The sequence below is a fragment of the Suricata suricatta genome, chromosome 17 (assembly GCF_006229205.1).
Source record: "Suricata suricatta isolate VVHF042 chromosome 17, meerkat_22Aug2017_6uvM2_HiC, whole genome shotgun sequence".
In the NCBI taxonomy this organism is placed as follows: Eukaryota; Metazoa; Chordata; class Mammalia; order Carnivora; family Herpestidae; genus Suricata; species Suricata suricatta.
The window spans coordinates 27465227-27488475 of NC_043716.1; the positions used below are offsets into that span (position 1 = coordinate 27465227).

A 23249-nucleotide genomic window follows, 5' to 3' on the forward strand; every position below is an offset into this window, starting at 1 on the left:
ACTTGCCGAGATGAGGCGCCCCTGCCCATCAGGGCCCAAACCCAGCAAGGAGGTCTGCTTCTAACTCTTTACATAGAAGTAATTTCACACTTGCAGACGAGGTGCGAGGTCGGCACAGAGGACAGTTGTGTGTACATCTCTGTCCAGAGCTGTATCTGCATGTTTCTCCCTGAACCTTTTGAGAGTCAGGTGTGTACATGATGACATGCGTTTCCTAAATGTAAAGATAAGTTCTTACATAGCCATGGTACAGTTACCCAGCTGGGACACCGACACACGGACATGATACTTCTATTTAATATATGTTCCATAGGGGGACCCCATGATGTCCTTTACAGGTATGAATGTATACAGAACAGGAGGTTGAGGTCCAGGGACATTAGACACCTCACCTGCAGCTGCAGACCCAGACCACGTGTGGTAAGGCTGGGTTGGAGGCCTGTCTGCCTGATGCCATGGCCCGTGCCCAGGGAGATGGTCCCATGCCACACCCTCTCCTGGGGAGGGGAGACCACTTAGCATCCGCTTTCAGAGAAGGCACTGGGGCTTCTGTGCGGGCGGCTTCCCTGTGGCTACTCTCAGTGGCCGCCCTCACCCAACTGGCCTGTAGCCCTTTGCTGAGGCAAGCTCCCTGCCGGGTACCTTTCAGAAGAGGCTGGCAGTCTGAGGACGATGCCAAGGTCTAGGAAGTGAAAAGGTTTTTGTTTTTCTCCTTAGTTTCTCCATGAACAGCCCCAGTCAGCACACGGCCCTGAGGCTGGGAGGGAAACCTGTGGGGTCCTTGGTCTGGGGAAACCCAAGCCGTGTGGCTGTGGCCTTGACTTACCACCCAGGACAAGGCATCCCTGTGTGGCCTGGAGGCTAGTGTTTGCTGCTCCACTTTTCACCCCAAACTGGTCATGTCAGAAAACGATGTATTCCTCCATGGGGAGAGGAGCCCGTGTCAGAGGAGAAAGTTCCCTGCTGTCCAGAGAGACCAACCCCCACTGACTACATGGCTAGTGGAAGGGAGGGGAACGAAGGGCAGGCCTTCCAGGCAGGGGAGTGCTTGGCGGGGGAGGGGGTGGGGTGCCTGGGAGCTTCCATGTGGGCCGTAGCCTTTGGTGGAGCTTCTGGAAAGACAGAGGCCTGACCTGGTCTTGCCCCAAGATGAGCTTCTCCTCTGACTCCTCTCCAGTCAGGTTCCAGAGGATTCCAGCCCAACACTGCTTCTCTGAAGCCCCAAGCTGATCACCTCCTCTGGCCGACAGGCCCCAAGTGTGTTCCAAGGAGGCACAGGGAAGGGAGACGCCACTCCTGGGTAAAGCTCTGGGGTCCTGCCTGGAGCCCATCTCTCTGTTAAGGCGGGAGGGCTGGGCTGCACCCCAGAAACCACACGGATCTGCGCAGGCCTGTGCTGTCCCACGTCCCGGCTTTCTCCGCCCCGCGCCCTGTTCTCCCTTGACCTGCCGGTCAGAAGCCTTCCTGCAGAGTCTAGCAGACAAGGACCCTTCTGGGGCTCCTGTAGGTTCATAACCAAGATCTGTGGTGGGGGAGGCTTCTCTCAAGGAAACTACAGAACAAGGAAGACAAACACAAGGTGAGAGAGCCGGGAAGAACGGAGTCTCTCCTGTCCTGCCCTCCGCACTGTCCCAGGAGTTAGCCTCAAGAGCATGGCCGCAACGGAACGTGCTAGAGACTGTGAAGGTCACTGGGAAATGAAGAGGAGAGGCCCTTTGTTCCGCCCCTGCAGGAGTCGGTGTTGGCAGCAGAGCAGGAAACCGGCCACGGCCTTCCGGACACAGGGCCTCAGAGCTGCTCTGGTCTCACAGCCAGGAAGCCGGCCCTGCTCAAGGCAGCCGCCGAATGAGTTGCGGAAGGAGGCTGACGGAGCAGCAAGGGGCGAGCGACAAGCACAGGAAGAGCCCAGTGAGGAGGTGGGGAGGGCCTGGGAGGGAAGGCAGAGCCAAGGTCCTCCTCAGTGTGGAGCTCACACTCAAGATGGACCCACTGGGCATCTGCCTGAGTGACCTTCAGAGAGTCAGCTTGCCTTGTCTGGTTCTAATGTCTGCTCCAGGGTTCCCATTCCATCCAGCTGCTGTACTTGACCATGGCTGGAGGCAGGATGGAGTCACGACCAGCATGGGTGCGTGGCTGGACGGGGACAAGGCCCGAGACCCCATCATGGGAAGGGCGGCAGTCATACCCAGACGTCCTGGTGGCTGCACTGGGAAGACCTGGCCTGTGACTCCAGCAAGGGGAGGGTGCCTCATCATCCTGCCTGCCTACCCTCAAACCAGCGCCAGCCCGCCAACCTCCGAGGACTCAGGGAAGCCTCAAGCTGGGTCCTGTTGGCAGCAGCAAGAGGGCGGAAGGGAGTTCCATGTTCCGTCCCCTCACTTCCCCCCTTCCCAAAATCTCCATTAGGCGGTGTCCTTGTAGACGGCGCTGAGCCTGTGGCCAAGTACCAGGGGACCCACTTGTACAGGATGACCAGTCTTGCTCTATTGCTAAAGGGTCCTCCTGCAAAAAGGCAAACCAGACAGAAATGCTAGCTTTGACAGGTAAAGGCCACTGGCAGAAGCATCCACCTTACAAAGGCCACAGGCTTGCTATAAACAATCCAGGCCTGTCTGTGAGAAGCCCTAAGAGGCCCTCGGGATATGTGATCTGGACTCTAACTCCCCCGTCAGGCAACAGGATTACTGTAGGGAAGAAGGAACACATTGTTTACTGAGCGCTCTTTATATGCTAAGCACGGCCACAGCATCCTCGTGTGTGTGTGTGTGTGTGCGTGTGTGTGTGCGCGTGCACACACGTGCACACATCACCTAATATACAGCACGCACACAGAGTGACACGAATACATGACACACACAAAGCACAGTGCAGGGCACACGGACGCCGTTCTCAGTACCCTCACTGATCAGATCACCTCCTCATTTCCTCTCAGTTGGCCTCTTCGACCCTGAAGTCACAGTCAAAAAGGAAACCGAGGCTCTGAGGAGTGGATTTGCCCAAGGTAATGAAGCCAGAAAAGGACACCGCTATGACTCAACCTTAGGTGCCCCACTTCCCAACCCGTCCCCACCTCTGGGCTGCTGACTACCCAGGCCCTGTCTGCACAGCCCTTCCCTACCATCCTCTATCCAGCCTTCAAGGCCCATCTCCACGCTATTCCTTCTCCAAGGCCACCGCCTGTCCTAGTTCCAGAATTAATTTCATCCACTGTTTCCTCTGTTTTATTAAACTCAGTGATGACAAAGTAAAGGGGGTTATAAACCAATACTATTAGCACCTCCGATTTAGCGGGCAGGGGCTGGGTGTGGGCACAGAGATGCATTCAGTAGGGTGTGGCTCTCCCTCCCAGGGGCTCAGGGGCTGGGCACGGCGTGGAGCCGAGCTGGTCCCCAGCACCCTCGGGGACATGCACCCCCGTGACTGCAGTCTCCCACGCCACCTGGGCCGGAGGGCAAGGGCCTGTCCCTTCTCCTAGTCCAGCGTAGAGGCCAAGTCTCCTTGCTTTAAATCTCTGCTCTGTTCACGAACCAGCTGCCGGACTTCTCTGTGCCTCAATTTTCTCATCTGTAAAACAGACTAAGTAGTGCCTCCTGCCCCACAGTGAGCGAATAAATTAAAGTAGCTAATCCCATCAGCACAGGCACCAGATCCCTTTGGTTGGGGTACACTTTAGTCTCCGCCACGGGAGCCCAGTGAGCATCTCTGAAGGTGACAAAGGCGGTTCACATCTGTGCTGATGTTGCAAAGCTCGGGGAGAGAAGAAGGAAGAAAGCGGCTGCCGCCCCCCAGCCTGGTAGACTCTCGGTGCCCCGCTACTAACTTTCTCCCTGCCTCCCCCACCCCCACCTACCGGCCAGGTAGGGCCCCCCATCTTCTGGCTTTCGTCAGCAAGGTGTGCAAAAGGCCCTTCACAGACTGTACTATTTGGGGAAAAAGCTGATGGTGGCAGCAGCACTGCTGTTTTTATTTCTGGGAACCTGCAAGGGCATTTCAAAGTGACAAGAAACCTCTGCCTCTAGCAGGTGCCCAAATGCAGCAGTGAGGCTGGGGGCCACACCCAGCCCATGGGGGGCTTTGCCAGAGGCTCTGCTGCAAGGAGCTTTAATTTCTCTATTTATAGGGTTTTTGAAAATTTTTTTCTTAATGTTCATTTATTTTTGAGAGAGTGAGAGAGAGAAAACAAGTGGGGGAGGGGCAGAGAGAGCTGGAGACACAGAATCTGCACAGAGCCCCACACGGGGCTCGAACCCACAGACTGTGAGATCATGACTTGAGCCAAAGTCTGACACTTAACTGACTGAGCCACACAGGTGTCCCTGATTTCTCTATTTGAGAGAGAGAGAGAGAGAGAGAGAGAGAGAGAGAGAGAGAGAGAGGGAGAGAGGGAGGACCCCACCCTCCCAGGCCCCCTGCAGTGATCTTCCCGAGGACACATGAAGGGTGAAGGAGTCAGAACTTGGGTGACCGGGAGGCCGCCCTCCCGCAGGCTCAATTACTTCTGCCGAAGAGCAGCGAACATTGACCACCCAACACCCCATCCTCCCACTCTCTCCTCCCTTCGCTCGCTGGGACAGAGCCGGCACACAAGCATGTGCCTGCATGACGTGGGGGTGGGGGGCGCAGGACCTCCCTCTCGCTCGTAAATACGAGGCTCATTTATTAAGTGCTCTCTGGCATTTCCTTTTTTTGCCTTCACCCTCCTTGTTTAATATTGCATTTGACATTCTCATTTTATAAATGGTAACAGAAGCAGAATGGATGGCTAAAATTAGCTTACGAGCGAGGAGGATGCGGCCAATAGGGTGGTGAAGACGCGAGCCTAGTTAATTCCGCCCGCCCACATCACCCGCCTCCACCCCCTACTCTGGGGCTGGTTCCCGATCGCCCCTCCCACCGCCGCCTGCCCGGAGGTCGCGCGCCTGGCGGAGGAGTGGCCTCAGGGAGGGGATGCGCGCCCACTCACTGGAGTGCCCCAGCCAGGCGGCAGCGCCCCCACGCCAGCCTAGCTGGGGCCTCCGTGGGCCACCTGGCCCAGCACCGCCGCCCGAGGGGCCAAGGCAGGACCCTCTTGCTGTCTGGTCCTCCTGCCTTCCCCAACCCCGCACCACCAGGTGCTCCGGGGGCTGAAGGTGGCAGGCTTGAGAGCTCACCAGGCTTTGAGTCTGAAGTGGGGTTCTCAGAACTTTCCCCAGTGGAGGATTCAGCGGAAGGGCCTGAGTGAGCCCCCCCCCCCCCGGGACCTAGGAAATCACTGTAGTGGCCCCTTCTCCTCTGCAGGGTGTACACCTCTCCTCACGCCCCCCACCCCTGCCCAGGTCTGCACCGCTGTCTGGGACCACTTTACCTTATGATTACTTATTTGTTCAGTACAGTGATTCTACGAATAATGATAGTGATGACGAAGCCAACTGGTTTGATAAGAGCATGCTACAGCTGGTGAAGCCCGGTCATAACTCCCGGCAGTCTGGGGGGGGGGTGCCACCCTAGTCTTACTGAGGGGGAACCAAAGCACAGACCATGAGTAACTTGCCCAAGATCACAACGTCTAGCAATGAGCAGCGAGCCGTGCTGAGGGGCATTCAGCAGTGGGGAGTGTGTGGCACTATCTTCTGCGAAGGCCTCTTGGGTTGATAGTACCCTGTTCAGCGCTTGGGGTCCCCCTAAGAATGAAGGCACTGATACTTCCTGCAGGCTACTATCCCAAACCCCAGTGTCTGTTTGCGGCACCCCTGACCCTCTGCCTTGGGCTAGTAAAATGCAGACTCAGTAGTGGACCTTGGTGACCTTTGGCTAAGAGCCTTTCCTCGCTCGGCCCCTTTGAGAGAAGCAGACCACACCTGCTCTGAGCTAGGTTAGAAGGGCTGGGAGCTGAAACTATGGTCTACGGGGCAAATCCAGCTGCGGCTTGTTTTTATAAATAACGCTTTATGTGAACACAGCTGCGCCCACTCACGTATCATCGGTGGCTGCGTTCTGCTCCATGACGGCAGAGCTGAGTAGCTGTGACAGACACCTAGAGCCTCGAGAGCCTAAAATATCACCTGGCCCTTTACAAAGCTTTTTGGCCCTGGGTTTAGGCCAGATGGAAGAAACCTGCAGTTACCAATGGAATTTTCAGGAAGGCGAGTCCTTCAAGGCTATCAGATACTAGATCCTACAATAGTCTGAGAGCTTCCAGAGCCGGGAACTGAACAGGGCCTTCCATAAACTGCAAAGGACAGAGGTTGCCATCCTTCCCATCGTAGAGGAGGAGAGAGGGGCAGACAGGTGGGGTGTCCGCTTGGTCACAGGACAACCAGCGGTGGATATGGGATTCAGGCTCGGGTCCGCATGTTCTAAAGTGCCGAGTGCCTTTTAAGTGTCCCAGGGGATCCTGTATCGAGCACAAGGACATGCCATGCTACGTGGAGGATCCAGACCATCACCCCAGCGGATGTGCCTCAAACATCTATGCTCCAAGACCCTTGTCAAGAGAGGGGAGGGGATGCCAACGTCGGGGGTGTGGAGGGGGGGGTGGTCCCTGGCAGGGACAGATTCCTGTGGCAGGAGGGCAGCAGGGCAGGGCTAATGTCTGTGCACACAAAGACAGTGTGAAGTGGTGCTGGGGACCCCATGCCGTGCTCACCCAGCTCTGCGCTCCAGGGGCCTGAGTACTCACTCTGGGTCCTTTCCTTCTGACACAGGCTCTCTCATTAGCAGCGACCCTTGCCTGGGGCTTCTCAGACTTTAAGCACACGCATCGTGAGGGACTTGTCAAAATGAAGATTCGGATTCACTAGCTCTGGGGGTGGGGCCCGAGACTCTGCATTCCTAACGAGCCTGCAAACCACTCAGCCAATTTCAAAACTCAGATCACCTTCAAGGAACAAGGAAGAGGACTATTTAAAGGAATCCTACAGGAACCCTTGTACAAATCAAATAACTTCCTCATTCGCACCAGTCTAACCAACCCCGATTTTTCAGATAATGAGGTTTGGCCTCTGTTGGCAGGGGGAAGAACACAGGGTTGCAGCCAGAGGGGGACACTGGTTCAAATCCCAGCCCTGCCGCTTAGAGCTCTATCTAGTGTCCGCTCTGTAAAACCCGACAGTGACCGTGTGTGTGTAAAGCACCGTCACAGTGCCCAGCAGAGGCCGACATCCTGCTGTTGAATCGGGGGGGTCAGAAGAGGCGCCCTTGCACCCCTCAGACTGTACCCCACGTCCCCACCCAGCAAGGCTCTCCTGACCCTGTCTGAGGTGGGAACTGAGCTGCGCCTCCGGGGAGGTCTGGAGCAGGTCTGTCATCCCCTGCCTGCTTCCCCATGCCTGTGGCACTCGCCATGAGGCCTCTGGGAGGCTGTGCTGGCTGGCGCCCAAAGGAACAAGCATCCCCGCTGCTGGGGGGCTGCTCCAATCAGGGGCACACGGTGACACCCGTGCTGGGGCTCAGAGTGGCCCTGGAGGAAGCCCTCTCCAGAGGGTCGCAGGTGGCTCTGCAGGTGCATGTGTGCGTTTATTGATAAGGAGCCATGTTTGCGCTGTGCTCTGACCTGTGCCAAGATGGGGGGAGGGGCTGAGTCTTGGCTTTCCTGAGTTGGGCCAGCTGCACCCCGCCCCCCACCATACCTGTGGCTCACCTGCCTCTGGGACACTGGGGGAAGAGGCCCGGAAATCTGTCGTGGTCAACAGGAGCCTCTCGTGCCGAAGCTTGGTCCTTCACCCCAGCCAGGAATCTGGCCTTGAGTGAGCCCATCATTGTCACCATTCTCTCCCATGGGAGTCCTATGGGCCATGGCACGGCTGACTGGGAGGGGACGTCAGTGGTCTTTGAAGGCTGTCGCCTAGGTAGATGACCTTTAAAGTCCCTTTCCTCCTGAAGTGGGTACTGACCTACTGGGTACACACGTGAGCTTTGAACTTTAGCTCTCTGGGTTTGAACTTGGTGCTGCCACTTGCTGGGTGTTTGGCCCTGGGCAGATTGCTCACCTTCTCTCTTTGCCTCACTTATCAGTAAAGTGGGGATAATAATCAGCACCCAGAGCAGAGTGCATGTGATAGTCAGGAGATGGATAAAGTGAGCTCTCAGCAGAGCATGTAGGTAGCACTAAAAAAACGTTGGCTGTTTGTGGGGTCTCCGTGTAGGAGAGCCGTGCCCTGCCACCAGCACCACGGAGGTGACCTCCTTATGGGAGGGTCTCTCTGGGAATGGGGGCAACTTTCTGTGACCCAGCCTCCCAATGGCTGACTCTCAGATGCGGGGAAGGGCCCTCATTTTTTGAAAATGCCCAAGAGATTCACCAACCAAATTAGATGGGAAATGGCTTTGGGAATTACAATGCGTCTCCCTGTCACATGGTCCCTCATGTAATCCTTTACATGTTCCACAATTCCTGATACAGGGCCCACGGAGTGCCAGCCATAGGAGTCCCGGATTAGGAAGGAGCAGATCTGGATTCAAGTCCTAACTCTGTGACTCACCAGCAGTGAGACCTTTCTGATCTGTGAGCAGGAGAAAATAAATGCTAGCGGCAGGCACACTCGGGGCAGTGTGGCAGCCTGTCCCTGCACAAGTCACCGGATGGCCAGGGTGCTGCGAGCTGGGTCTTTACAGCTTCGCACACAGTCCGGGTGACAAAACACTCCTATGGACCTTCTAACAACTGTCGGTGTCCCTGCTTGGCAGTCTGAGCTCTCAGGGTCCTTCCAGTCCCTCATTTGAATTCTGTCCATAGCACAGTTTAAATTAATTTCCTTTTCTGTGGGCCAGTATCACAGAATCCGAGGCAATTCAGGATTCAGGCTTCTTCAGGGAAGGACGGCTTGCGGGAGAGGTCCTCTGGGCGCCTACCCCAGGGCTGGTGGCAAGAGATAAATGTGGGTGTATCAAGCCTGAGCCTGTGCGGCGCTGTGCTCTGACTTTGCTGGTGGGACCTCCCCCAGGCCGGGCAACTCCACCAGGAGGTCACCACAGGCCCCATTACCCTAGAGCTCAGTGAGGCCTTGTGACCTACCAAAGCCTCCTCCAGCACCTCGAAATTCCCCTTGAGAGCTGGTGACTGGCGTGGAGCAGGGCTGGGCAATGGCAGGGACACCTCCAAAGCCTGTGAGTGACCCTCGCTGCTCCGCAACCCCCCGTTGTCTTCTTCCTTTTTTGCTTGTCCCCTTAAAGAACAAGTACCAGCCCCAGATTCAAAAGAAAACCAAAACCCTCACGCTATGAACACAGCTCCCTGCACCTACCATAGTCAGCCTCTAGCTGGGTGGAAAATACTGGGGATAACGGCCACAAATCTCTCTTGCTTCAAGCCAGGCCAGGAATTGCCTTGCTGGGGCTAAAACTCTACCTCCCGACCATCTCCCTGTGTCATCTGGGAATTTGTCTCCGCACCCCCAAGATCAAAACAACTCTCTGCGGAGTTCATCTGACAGCCAGTAAGCTCCAGACCTATGTTCCTTTACTGCCTGGGGAGCCCTGGGGCAGATCGCCTGGCCCTCAGTCTCCCCACTGGAACGGTGAGGAGAATAAATCCCTTTCTCACTTGTGTTTCAGGCCTGTTGCAAAGCCAGTCTATAGGGAAGGGCCTCACATATGCATTCAGGGCAGCACGCAGCACGGTCTCTCGCCAGTCTACACCGGGCCTTCCCAGTGAACCGTTAAGTCCGGGCAGGACGGGAATGGTGCCTGCCAGTGCTCTCAGATGCCTCTTTCACTCTCCACTGCCCAGGCGGCCCTCGGTGGAGCCCATCACCAGCGTGCCTGGCTAGGAGAAACAAGGCCTCCGGACACCGGAGTTAGATTTCCTTTTAAGCCCCCCATCTCTCTAGTTTTTAAAAATAGCAAGGAGCAACTTACCGAGAGAGAGGTACCGACTGGAAGGCACTGAGTTTGTGGGGAGGGGGTGCAGAGAACATCTATGAGGGGTCCTGTGTTACTCCTACCCACTTATCTCCCTGGTACCATTTTAATGCCTGAGCTGACACCTCCAACCTACAGTATGCAAAACCCCCCAGCATTTTCATTTCAGATGCATATGATGGCTAGGAACAATATGAACAATATTATTTTAGTGCCCTGGGAAAAAATTAGCAAGTCAAATATTGAATCAGGCCTGTAGCACCACATGCTAAGCAGACTGCTTTGATCTTATCCCCACTAAAAGCTCTATTATTGAATTTAAAGTCAGCGAACACATATCAGACCAATATACAATGCGTATCTGAATGCATGTTTCAGAGGCAAGGAATGTTTTGACTAAAAGAAGAAAATATCAAAGTTACAGCTGCAAGGGAAACAAATTTTGCCCTCCCTCTTCTCTTGGGGCTTGAGACTTTGCTGGCCAACCAAAATATTTTGGCTCCAAAGGGCCTGCTGCTGGCTCCAGAAACACCCACTGAGCTCCCAGATTTCTGGAATCAACAACAAGGGGGTTTCACACCCACCTACTCTATTTGAAGGAATTTGAGACTTCGAGCAAGCCAGCGTGCACATTCTGTACATGGCATGGCGCCCTCTGGTGGCCACGTCTCTGGGAGGCCCATCTGGCTCCCCAAACTTGGCCAATGATCGTCACCTCCTCCCTGCTGAGGGTGTCTTCCCAGGAAAAGAAGCTTGAAAGGGCCAAATGGAGGTATGGAAGAAGGTGCTTATGAGAGTCTAACCAGCTAGTGGATCAGAACGGGAGAATGTTAATGACCCAGCAGGACCCAAAGAGAGAACAAATGTGGGTGGTAAACTTCCTACCTAGGATACACCCCCTCAAAAAGCCAAACAGCCAACCCATAGCCTAAACCACGAGCTGGCAAATAATAACTACAGGCCAAATGTGGTCCCCCACCCGCCTACCGTGGGTTTTTGTACAGCCCAAGAGTCGAGAATGGTTTTTGTACTTCTAAATGGCAAAAATATAAATACATAAATAAATATTTTGCGACATGTGAGAATTACATGAAATTTCAGTGTCGGTGTCCACAAACAAAGCTTTACCGAAACACAGCCTTACTTACGCGGTACTGTCTATGCGCGTGCTTTTGCGTTTCAACCGCGGAGTTGAGAGGCTGTGACAGTCAGCCGGGTGGCCTGCAAAGCTGAACATGTTTATCCCTCCGCCCTTTGCTGACAGTTTGCCAACTCTTGCCGTTCACAGGACTGAACCGTTAGGGGTGCACCCTGCCCACCCTCTAGCATGATGACGTGGGCTACATAAGTCTGCAAGACAAAGGTGTGTGTGTGGGGAGAACAGGGGTGCGGGGGGTGGGCATCACATGCATGGTAGCCTCACCCCTGCCAACTTACCATTTTATTATTGATTTCATGGAAATGAATCTCACAGACTTTCTCCACAACATCTTCATTCTCAAATGTGACAAAGCCAAACCCTAAAGAAGAAAGGAAAAACAAAAACACAAAAACAGAGAGGGTGGTGAGTTCAGTTCTGGCCGGCTACATGTTTTCCTTTGATGTCCTGCAGTAGTGACAGGCTCCTGATCTGAGGGTAGGGGGCCCGGATCCCTGGGAAGGGCCTCCAGGTTGAGGAAATGATTTCTAATTTGTACCGAGCACCCTTCTGACAGTGAGGAAAAGTTAATGATTTCACCCCCATGTGGTGGGCGCCGCGTGCTTTACGTTTGCCCAGAAGCAAACAAGAAATTTACTTGTCTGTTATTTACAAGGGTCAGAGCCCTGTGGCGCCGTGCGCGGAAGCAGGTGGGCAGGCTACCCAGAGCAGCGGCCGGGGATCACTGCAGGGCCACACTTGCCCTTTCCACTCTGGAATGGCCAGCCCTCGGGTTAGCCTCCAGACGGAGGTGGTTATTTGTCCTTTTCTTCCTGAATTACTTCCTCTAATACCTCATCAGGACATCCTGAGGCCTGGAAGAAACTATTAAAAGTTTCAGGCCTCTGTTCTGCGCGGGCATCCTTTCTCTACCGCTGCTTCCAAAGCGCTGCGGATCTGGAGCAGTTTAAGACTGTTTGATGCCTGCTGTCAGCCTGTCAGCTATCCACTGTATTTACTCGGCTGGAGACCGGCTTTGCTAGACAAGCTGTACTGAAGAATTTTGGCAGGCGACCGCTGCTCAGCATCCTGAGTCACTCTCGACTGTCCCTCCCGCCTTTCCAGCACGCTGCCCCATCTGTGACCCCCCTCGGCAAGCACTGCTTTCACACACGGACCCACTCACAGGACGGCATCCCGCCTCTGATGAAACACGGCTGTGGGAACACATGCAACAGGTGCAGACAGCCTGACGGGGGCGGGGGCAGCAGACCTGACCTTGCACGTATGAACTTATGTGTCATCCCAGGGAGCCCCTTCCCCACTCTGCATACCTTGAGCTTTGCACACCTGCAGATTAAAGGTGGGGAGAATGACCACCCCTCAGGTCGCAGCCCCTGCCCCCATCAGGATTTATTTGCAAGGCTCTCTGCTATGGACTGAAGGTTGTGTCCCTCCTCTACCTTCATATGTTGAAATCCTAACCCAATGTGATGGTGTTGGGAGGTGGGGCCTTTAGGTGGCACACAGGTCCTGAGGGTGAGGCCTCATGAATGGGATTAGTGCCCTCATTAAAAACATGGGAGAGACCTCGCCTCATCTCTCTGCTTTCTGCTTCATGAGGACACAATGAGAAGACAGCCGTTCTACCTCGGGGAGGGGGACTTCACCAAACCCCTGCTCGTGCTGGCTCCCTGATCTCGGACTTCCAGCCTCCAGAGGCTGAGAAATACATTTCTGTTGTTTATAAGCCTCCCAGGCTATTGTACTTTGCAACAGCAGCTCAAATTGACCAAGATGCTAGCATCCCCAAGGATCGGAACCTGGGCAAACACAAACCTGGCCCCACCAAACAGGAACATGGACATCAGAAGGGCTACTTTTACATTAGGGCTGTGTTTCCTTCTCAAGCTTGCGTGTGGACTCTGGGTCCTGGAAACGCAGGGTGGAGAGAGAACCTCTGGTCCTTTCTACGTCTCTCCTCTCCAACTCTACCACCACACTCTCTGAGGAACAGCAGGGGACAGGTAGCCAACACACTGAGCTCCTGCATCATTGCTCCTGCAGGATCTAGAAAATCCCTAGGGAGGGGGAATGGAAATGGCCACTCTGAACCAATTTCCAGCAAACCAGAGAGCTGGTACTACCACACAAATGGCAGTCGCGATCTTCAACAGGATGTATATTTTATTCCCACACACCAAATACCAGGCCGATGTCTCCCCTGGCATGCATCCCAGCCCGTTCTGCCCACGAGTGGTGGAGGCTCACAGGTGCCATCAGGCAGACAAGCATGTGCTGCAGAGGCTCAAAGTTGGCAAGTTTCCCCCAACACTGTCCTGGAGAGGCAGGGTCATCAGACATTTTGTTGGAAATAAGACCCCCAAAAAAACTTTTCTCCAGGTATACAGTCTCGAGCCCCAAACCAGTCCCCATGGAGGGAGGGACAATGCTGGTCTCTGGGTTCCCTCATTCGGGCGTCTCCTTCTCGTCGGCCCCTTGGGTCCATGTACCATTCACAGAGCTGGATGAGAGCCACACCCAGAGGCAGGCAGCCTCCGTGCAATTTCTCCGAGGGCTTTGGTGTATTGGCTCCCTTGCCCCCTTCAAAGGAGTGTGAAAACCATCGGGTAAGCCTCTCACCCAGGCAGGGGCCCATCAGCGCACAGGGTACCTGCATCATTTTGGTTACCCGCCCTCTTTTCTGCCCTCCCTCCTAGACCCAGATCCTAGGGGCCCCTCAAGAAGGGTTCAGATGCAGTGCCCTTCAAAAGGTCCACAGCGGAAGGAAGGGCGCGCACGGAGGATGGGGGGTCTGCCCGCGGGGCTTCAAGGATGAGGACAGGGCCAGGGCTTCATTCGCTCTGGGTCCCTGGGACGCATGGAGCCCCTCACACACAGACAGTGCCGAGGGGCTGGTGGCTGAATGAAGGAACCATCTCTGCCCGACTGCATCACTCCCTCCCCTCGAGACTGACTCAGCCCTTCCTTCTGCATTTTCAGGCTCCCACCTGTGCTAGGCACCATGGAGTGTGCGCAGATCAGCAAGGCAATGACCTTCTTCTAAAGCAATTTGCTCCCTATGCGACATAAGCCAGAGGTTCCTACTTGAGGAGAGCGTGTCTGCCGTACAGACCCCACCCTCCCTCATGACCCTCATTTCCAGCCTGCGGGTCACCCCGACATGCATGTGTTTCCGAAGGTCACCTCTCTAGCCCGTATCTAAACTCTGCCAACAACATGCCTACGCAAGTCGGGATGGGCTGGTACTCGGGAAACCTCTCTGCAAAGGACGATGAATGTAACGGTTTGACCAGTGACTCCCAGAAGAGGAGTCCCCATCTTAACCCCCGGAACCTGTGAACAGGACCTTGTTTGAAAGAAGGGTTTCTGCAAACATAACCAAGTTAAGGATCTCAAAAATGAGGGCGGGTCCTAATTCAATGACAGGTGTTCCTAGGAGAGAAAGGAGGGGGGAACATTTGAGACCTAGAAGGCAGGGAGGGGAGAAGCCCATGGGAAGTCAGAGGCAGAGACTGCAGTGATGCAGTCACTAGGCAAGGAACACCTGAGCCACCAGAAGCTGCAAATGACAAGGGAAGTGTCCCAGAGAACCTTCAGAGGAAGCGTGGTCCTCCTGACACCTTGTTTTTGAACATCCGGCCTCCAGAACTGTGAGGGCACAAGTTTCTGTTGCTGTAAGCCACCCAGGTTTTGGAAATTTATAACAGCAGCCCCAAGAAGCTGGCACAGCCAGGTTACAGGTCTCGGCTGCCCCACACAGGCAGGTCACTTCCCCCCACCAGGCCACGCAAGTACTCTGGATAGAAGGCAGCAGAGTGTGGACAAATGAACCGAACCCATCCAGGCCATTGGGAAATAGCACAAAGCCAGTGCCAGTCAAGGGCACCACTCCACACGCCAGAGGACAGCCTGGTTTGCAGCCAGCTTGCTGCTGAGCTCAGGTACTTGATCCTGGAACTGTGCCCAAGGTAAGTCAAGTCACCGTGGCAGGTCAGGAGACGACTGCCACCGGAGCTGCCCGTCTGCTGCGACCCAGGTCTTCCCCGTCTGCCGTACGCACCTGCCGTCTGAACTCCAGGCCCAGTACCGCCCGGGGCTCCCTGCACCCCCAGTTTCCCACTCGGCACCACCGCTCCGAGCTGGGAAGGGGTGTGACAGAGCTAGGAGACGGGAATTAAAATGCGGACTGCGTCTGGACGGGTGGGGGCAGGGCTCGCCGCATCATTTCGAATTCTGACTCTGATAGTCTTCCTGCTGGTCCCGTCCCTAACCCCACAGGACTCAAAACTCGAGTGTCACAAAAATGATTTTCCTGATCAAAGGAGAGAGCCTGGATTTCAAGCCTATGTACCTTGGATGCATAACAATTCAGTGATGTCAAGACTCATCTGCAGTAGTTTAAAGATCTATATTGTCTCGACAGCCCTGTTTGGCCCAAATAGAGAAAGCAAACTTGATTGTGTCTAAAATATTTATTTATTCCATTTGAGGAAGCAGAGAAACCACGAAACACTTAATTATCAATAAATGTTATTCCTAAACATATAATCATTTTATCTCAGAGGTGCATTACCATTTACAATGAGTTAGTAACTCGGTGGAGAACCACCCCCAAATAAATTAAACAGAGTGAAAAGACAGCAGGGAAGGATAGGGTGGTGGGTGGGAAAAATCTCTTTATTTGGGCATCCAAGTCTTTTTCTTTCTTGAAATTAATTTTTTTATTGGGTAAAAATGTCCATAATATACAATTTGCCATCATAACCATTATTTTAGCGTGTATGCTACACTGACCGTGCAACTATCACTACTGTCTGTTCCCGGAACCTTTTTTTTTTGTTTTGTTTTTGACCATCCTGAGCTGAGACTCTGCACCCAGCAAGCAACAGCTCCCCATTCTTCCCTCCCCCAGCCCCTGGCAACCTCGCTCTATCTTCTCTCCCTAGGGACCTGTCTCCTCTAGGTGCCTCACATAAGTGGAGTCACACAGAGTCGTCCTTTCGTGTCTGGTGGATTTTACTCAGCGTCCTGTTTTCAGAGCACCGTAGTTTTCCGAACAGTCTGCTGGGTGTACAGATGCCACCTGAAACTCAGGAGGTCTGATTCTTCCTGAGAAGGGGCAGGAAGGACTGATTATTTCTCCCCCATTTTTTCCAAAAGAGAGCCTGGCAGAGAGTCAGAAATGGAGCCTCATGGAAGCCTACCAGACGGAGGCCTAACAGCCAGGTAAAAAAGAGACACGTAATTATCCTCGATCAAAAAAAAGAAGGGCCAAATAATGAGCCATGTGTTCCTGGAGGGTCCCTTCACCACCCGGGGCCCCTAAAGGAAGCAGGCAGAACCTGGAAGGGGCTGCAGGGGGTGGGGGTGGGGGAAGGGGGCGTTCTGACTCTGGTCCCAGCCAAGGCGGGGACTCTGATCCATGGCGGGTCTAAGAGGGCCCCACACTACGTCAAGGCCCCCTGGGATCCCCACTGCTCAGTGTCCCATCTCCCTTGATCCTAAGGGGAGGCACCACCCTGAAGCCAAAGAAGTCTGTAGGTATTAAAGGCACTCAAGCTGCCATTCAGAACAAAGAGCCTTGGGACTGACATTGGGGTTGGGGACAGTGTCAAAGGGTCAGAATTTGAGGGACAACAGGCTAGTTCACCAAAGAAACCCTGTCACCTGTCATCAGCAAAATGTCACGTGCCCAGTGTCTCACGAAGCACCCCCATACCTGAGGGCCCCCAGGAGTCAGCAAAACGGGCACAAAGAAGCGGGTTGGGAGGATAAAACCCCAAACAAGAAGGGATTAAAATGGGCATAAGTAGGGTAGGAGTTACAGGGAACATTTAAACATGAAATTCTCTAGCATTCTCCTGAATGAAGCTATTATTGGAAACTCACAAGTAAGAGATAAGCATTTAACAGTCAAACCTTTTCCCCCCTCTTAATCAAATGAACAAAACTAAATATTCATCTGGATAATACAAAGCTATAAAACACACACACACACACACACACACACACACGGAAGAAGAGAATAGAAATTGGCAAACAAGAGACCTCACGATGAAAATGACCTGCTACAGAGGCAGACGCTGAGGAACAGCCGACAGTTAACTTACAAAGAATTCTTTTTTAGGTCAGGGAGGGAAAGATGGGAGTGGCCGCCTCCTCGCCTCAAAAATAATTTTCTTCTCTTACCATGTAGGTCAATGAACACTAATAGGTAATCGTGTGGTGCCTAATGCGTCTTCAGTGAAAATCAATGCAAGTCTTGAGTTAACACACTTAGTTAATGGGGAGAAAATGAGGGAGGGAAAAAAAACCCCAGACTGTCAAATTTATTCCGAGTATCCCGTGAGGAATTTGAGGTATGTGTACGCAAATATATTCATAACTCCCGCAACCTCCCTCTCTCGCTAATAACCCGGTGATGGAGGAAGCGGCAGGACCGTGGGCTGCTTTCGGTGTAAATCCAAGTCTCCTGGGTTTGGGTGTGGGGAGTACTTTCTGGTTTCAAAATGCTGCTCACACATCATCCTACCTGGTCTGCATGGCAACCCTGTGAGAGGTGGGGCACGCTCCGCCATCATCGTTTTTGCTCAACTGCTTGGCATAGTTGTAGACGACCCATCCCTGGCGACACGTGGCTACTAAGCCAGAGCAGGACACAGGGACTTCCTTGGATCAGGAAGCGTACAAGATGGATTTGGTGGCCCTAGGGCTCAAGAGGGTAAGAGCCTAGGCCATGAGGCACAACGCTTCACATGCTCCAGGGGACAACCCCCACTTAGCTGTGTGTCAGTCAGTGACCTGTCATCTCGGGCTGTGCTCTCTCCCCATCCCCAACTCAGAGCATCTCTGGGTCACCAGAAGTGCATGGGCTACGTCAGGTCTGGCAGATTGGTTTCATCTGCCTCGAAGGGTTTTCCCGGAACCCTGGATGGGGAAGAAGGTCTGAGCCTCCCTCCCCTTGGGCCCCCGGGGCAAGAAGGGCAGAGATGGGCTGCAGGGGCGTGGGGAGGGGTGGGGGGGTGGGGAGGTGGCCTCACGTGCCCTGGATTTGCCCTGAAACCACCTACCCAGAAGATGGATCTGTTCCAAGAGAACAAGCCACCTTTGCAAAAGAAGTGACTTGTTTCCGACTGCCGCGTTGGGATACTTGGACGTTAGAGAAATCCACTCTGAGTTGTCGCTAGCGTTTCCTGAGCGTTTTCAGGCGTGAGGTATCTGGCAAGAGGTGGGGTGACAGTACCAGTCGCGCCTGCTTTCACACATACTCGGGAGCATACACTTCAGGAACGTAAGGATGCCCTTTCCCTCCAAGCCAGGGATGGGACTCGTTCAGTTATTAACGTCTGGTATCCCAAAGGTGGTTACTTATTTCCAGCCCGTACTCAAATGAAAATCTGAAAAAGGGAAAGCTTGCCTCCACTCACTGAGCAGCCATTACCCGAGTCTTCACAGCTCCCTCCAGTGAAACAGGGGCGTTCCTACCTCGCAGAGGGAAGGACCTCCTCGGTAGGAAGGTGGGTTGCTCCACATCAGGTAGCTTTTGGATTCTAACCTTGTCCTGCAACCTGGCTCTCAGGAGCCTGTCCCGTCACATTTCCCTGCAAGAGCCTCTACCCAGTGGGCAGCAGCACCTCCTCCTAACAACCCAGCGGCAGGAGGGCAAGTGGGGAGGCGGGGAAGGTGCGCTCGGCCATTCCAGTTACCTGGCTCCTTCCTCTGCAGCCCGAGCCGGCTGCAGCCTTCGGCATCAAGGCCGAGAAGGGTTTTCCAGATGCACAGGACAAAGATGACCTTTATAAGGACAACAGGTCAGCTCTCTCCTAAGCCAGTGTCACGCAGGATGGCCAGAGGGTGGGTGACTTTCTCTGAACACTCCAGCCCCTACCCACAGACCTGCCTGAAACAGGGTTTGGTTCTGGCTGGAGACTTCATGCCAACTGCCTCCCTGATGAGTCAGCCGCCCCGGAGGGATAAACAGAGTGGCACTCCCTCCCCTGGACTGGTAAGAACAGAGGCAGGCACACGGACCCCAGATGGACGCAGCCTCGGGGCCGGTCAGAACAAAGACTTTCATCGGAGGCAGATGCTGAAGTCGAATGGTCTGCCGACCTTCCTGTCACCTCCCCCCCTGCACCCTTCTTCCTCCGCATGGGCCAACAAGCTGCCTCTTCAGGGCCCTGTCTAACCCGGCCTTTCCTCCCCATGGTGTCCCCTCCAGGGTGGTACCGCAGCCCTTCCACTGTGGCATCATCCATGCACCTGCTTCCTCGTTTACACCAGTAGTTTGGCAGCTGGTTGCTGTAAACTATAATAAAATGCCTTTCCAAAAAATGAAGGAATGTGACCAGACACGCCAGACATCATGATATTAAAGCCGTGTCAATTAATTTCTCCCCCTGCTTGATAAACGAGCCCCGTTCCATCTCTTAATAATGAGGAGAGAAACAAGAAAAGTTGACACTTAGTTTAATTTATTTTCTCAACTTGCCTGGTCATATTTCTTTCTGCCTTGCAGAGCCCGGCTGGGGCTGTGGGGAATTACAAGTGGCTCACGTGCAGGCAAGGCAGAGATCGGTGCGAATCGACACGGGCCTCCTGTGCTCCCACACGCCACTTAATCAGAAGGGGAAAGGGACTTGGAGAGCCAGCTCACACCTGCGCCTCCTCAGCCTCCTCTGGGGTCTGGGGACAGGGGGCAGGGGGGGTTGGGGGCTGGGGGGGACTCGGGGGCGGGCACGGAAGCGATTTCATGTGTGTGGACAGTGGGTAACAAAAATGGCATGATCGGGCTTCCAATCTACTGCACAGAGACTGCACACGACTGAATTCCCTGTATTAATATTAAGCAATGTTGGTGGCGTTCGCTAGAGGGGAGCTGATATCTCAACTGGAAAGGTACTTTTCTCTCCTTTTCAGCCCAAGGATGTTGGAGCCAACACCGGATCTGGAAATGCGAGTGTCAACTTTCTAAAAATCAGACGTCAACCGCGACCCAAGAAACATTTCATTAAGGGTTTAGTTACAAGCAACTTCAGGACTATTTAAGGCCTCCAGACCATAAACCAAGCCGGGAGTGAAAAGTGAAGTGCACTCCTACACCAGGGTTTCTTTTTCTTTGTTTCTTTGTTTCTTTTTTTTTTTTTTTTTAATTTTTAATGTTTTATTTATTTTTGAGAGAGAGAGAGAGAGACAGACAGCATGAGCAGGGGAGGGTCACAGAGAGAGGGAGGCACAGAATCTGAAGATAGGCTCCAGGCTCTGAGCTGTCAGCACAGAGCCCGCTGCAGGGCTCAACCCACAAACCATGAGATCATGACCTGAGCCAAAGTCGGACACTCAACAGACTGAGTCACCCAGGTGCCCCCCTTTTTCTTTCTTTTTTAATAATGTTTCTTAATGTCTATTTATTTTTGAGAGACAGAGAGACAGAGCACCAGTAGGGGAGGGGCAGAGAGAGAGGGAGACATAGAATCCGAAGACAGGCTCCAGGCTCTGGGCTAGCTGTCAGCACAGAGCCTGATGCGAGGTTCGAACCCACAAAAAGTGAGATCATGGCCTGAGCCTAAGTCAACGCTTAACCGACTGAGCCACCCAGGTGCTCCAAGGGTTTCTTGATGTGGTCCAATGCTAACCTTCTGGTGGGGGAAGGGCTTGTTAAAAATGCAGCCCCCGGGGGCTCTCCTGCCTCCTAAATGTGGGCTTTGTGGACATGGCCCAGGAATCTGCATTTTAGCCAGTTCTCTGGTGATTCTGATAGCCACCCACATCTGACTCTGCTCCATGTTTCCCAAGTCAGGATGAGCCGCATAGGGATCATTTGGTAAAAAAAGAATCCAGACCTTTTCAAAAAAAGAGAATCTCTAGGCTTCCCTCTAACATGAAGGGAGAAACAAAAGCTGTTTTAAGAAGGCTCTGATACCCCTTTCATGGGAGCTGGATCTCTCAGCCCCATGGCCAGCCCTTATCCAAGGTAGGGGGAGATCAGAGGCAAAGAAGCAGCATCTGTGTCCCAGGCTCAAGAAGGAGGTGAAGACCAGTTCATACTAGAGTGTAAATGACTGACCTTGCTTTGATTCCCAGGCATGTTCATGGTTTACCAAATCCTCATACAAAAGCTACAAGTTCTATGTTAGAATTCCAAATGGGTATTAAGGGGGTGGGAGGTAAATCTATGTATCTACTTTACTGATGGGGGAGGGGCACCTCCTGGAGTCTGGGAAATTATATGCATGTCTAGAGAACGTTACAATGAGGGGTGGTGGTGAACACCCTGGAAGGAAGAGGGAGGGGAGAGAGGATAAAAAGGGGGGAGAGAAAGATTCAGAGAGAGGAGTGGGGTAGAGGGAGAGAGACCCCTTCCACCTTCCCGAGACCATTTTTCTAGGAGAGAAACCTGCCTTGAATACTGATTGTGCAGTTTGAAAGCGCCTGTGGCTGCAGGGAAGGGTGGGTGCCTCATCCCAGACTCTCGTTAACCGAGGGGGAAAATGCACCTGCGATCCCGGCCAGACAGCCCCCATCTCATTGCATTCTGAGTGCGCTCCGTAGCAGTGATTCTGTGAATGACACTTGTCAGGATGGCAGATTAGTTCACAAACCTATTTTTTTGTGCGTGGTGTTCCATCTTGGTTGGGAAAATAGTCAGTTCTTGGCGAGAGAGACACATATTACTGCTGTTAAGTGCCAATATAAACTCTGGGACGCAGTGGTAAATTCACCAAATTAAATCGCTAGACAACTGGCTCGGATCAGGACCCCGGCAGACGGTGCCAGGGCTGCAGTGCGCGCCCAGCAGGGGGGAGGCGGCTGAGGTCGCGTGCGCAGCTGGAGCAAGGGCACGCGGACGCCCGCCTCCGCGTCTGTTCTGGAAGCCGCAGAGCCTCGGGCGGCTTCGAGGGGCTACCGGGAAGAACGTGTCCTTCAAGGCTTCTAAGTCCCTGTGCCTTCTGAGCTGGGGCTGGAAGCTCTTCCCCACAGAACCATTTGGATCGATAGCCCCAGGCAGCCCCCACAAGCGTGGGTTTCAAATCTGTTACCTTTTCTGACATCCTGTGGCCCCCACCCATGCAGTGAGCACCTTGGAAGGTTAGGTTTCAACTACCTTATGTCCCTCCTAAGAGCGTGTGTGTGAATGGGCTTGGTCTTTCTAGGTAGATTTGGGCTCAAATCCTGACTCCAGCAATAACTGGCTGTGTGACTTAGAGCTGGCTAGTTAACCACTCTGGCCCTCAATATGCTCTGTGACACAGAAATAATAAATCTACCTTACCAACTAGGAGGATTGCCCGAAAACACTTGTGAGGGGTCAGCTGTGCTCACCCACCAATCAAACGAGACGTTTATGGCTTCTCCCCATCCCAACCTCTGTCTCCACGTATATTTACCGGCCCTCCACCTTGAGTCTCATTCATTAAAAGTCACTTGACGGTGTGTCAGGGAGATGCCCAAGGTGCTTTACGAGCTATCGCAACGGGAACAAAGATTCAGGACAGCGAGAGGTCAAACAACACATGTGGCAAATCCCCAGTCTTCTTACTTAAAAAGACCCTCCAGTGCAGCCCTTCGGGTAAAAGCAGAAGTCACGCACCACTGGGGTGTGGTGACACCTGACCGACGAAGTGCCACCTGCTGCTCTTGCCTTTGCTCCAGGAAGGAGCCTGCCGTTGGGCTGCGGGGAACAAGCCAAGGGCCCCTGTTCTGCGGGGGTTTCCCTGGTGTCCGCTGAATGGGGAACACGAAGGAGACCAGGGGACGGTGGAGTGGACTCAGACCACAAAACCTGCTCTGACAGGAAGGCTCAGAGGCAGTCCTGCACCCAACTCACCCCACTATGGACAGAGGACCCCCCCCAGAAAAGCCTTGGCCTCCCCAGCAGCCGCCTCAAGACGCCCACCTGTCTCTCTTCCATCACATCCTGGGGGAGTGGTCACTGGCCTCAGAGGAGCTTCCAAAACTCCATCCAAGAACCACCACTTGGAAGGGGGTTTTCAACGCCACCACAAATTACAGGACTTTTATGATGAGGTATGGTTTCAGAATAGTTCCAACTGACGGAGCCCTGGCTCGGTGCCCACCATGCCCGCCACCCCTCTGTGCCCCCGGCAGTGGGGGGGGTCATCTCTGCCCGCATGTTCATGACTCCAGCTGGCCGTGGCCACCAGCAAGCCTGCCTGCAGTTTGGGGGTAGGTAGCTCCCCATCATGTACCCTGCACGAGACACACGCTCATTCACCGTGGAGCAGGGGCT

At 53.8% G+C, this 23249-nt stretch overlaps 1 protein-coding gene across 6 annotated transcripts in view; it reads right to left on the reverse strand.

Moving 5' to 3' along the window:
* The window catches only part of MSI2 (musashi RNA binding protein 2), a 379699-nt gene that overhangs the window by 61649 nt on the left and 294801 nt on the right, over nt 1-23249 (reverse strand). For all 6 annotated transcript variants that reach the window (XM_029929166.1, XM_029929164.1, XM_029929165.1 and 3 more), the window contains exon 8: nt 11275-11357. In XM_029929166.1, the coding sequence (XP_029785026.1) occupies nt 11275-11357 (83 nt within the window). The remainder of the gene's footprint in view (nt 1-11274; nt 11358-23249) is intronic.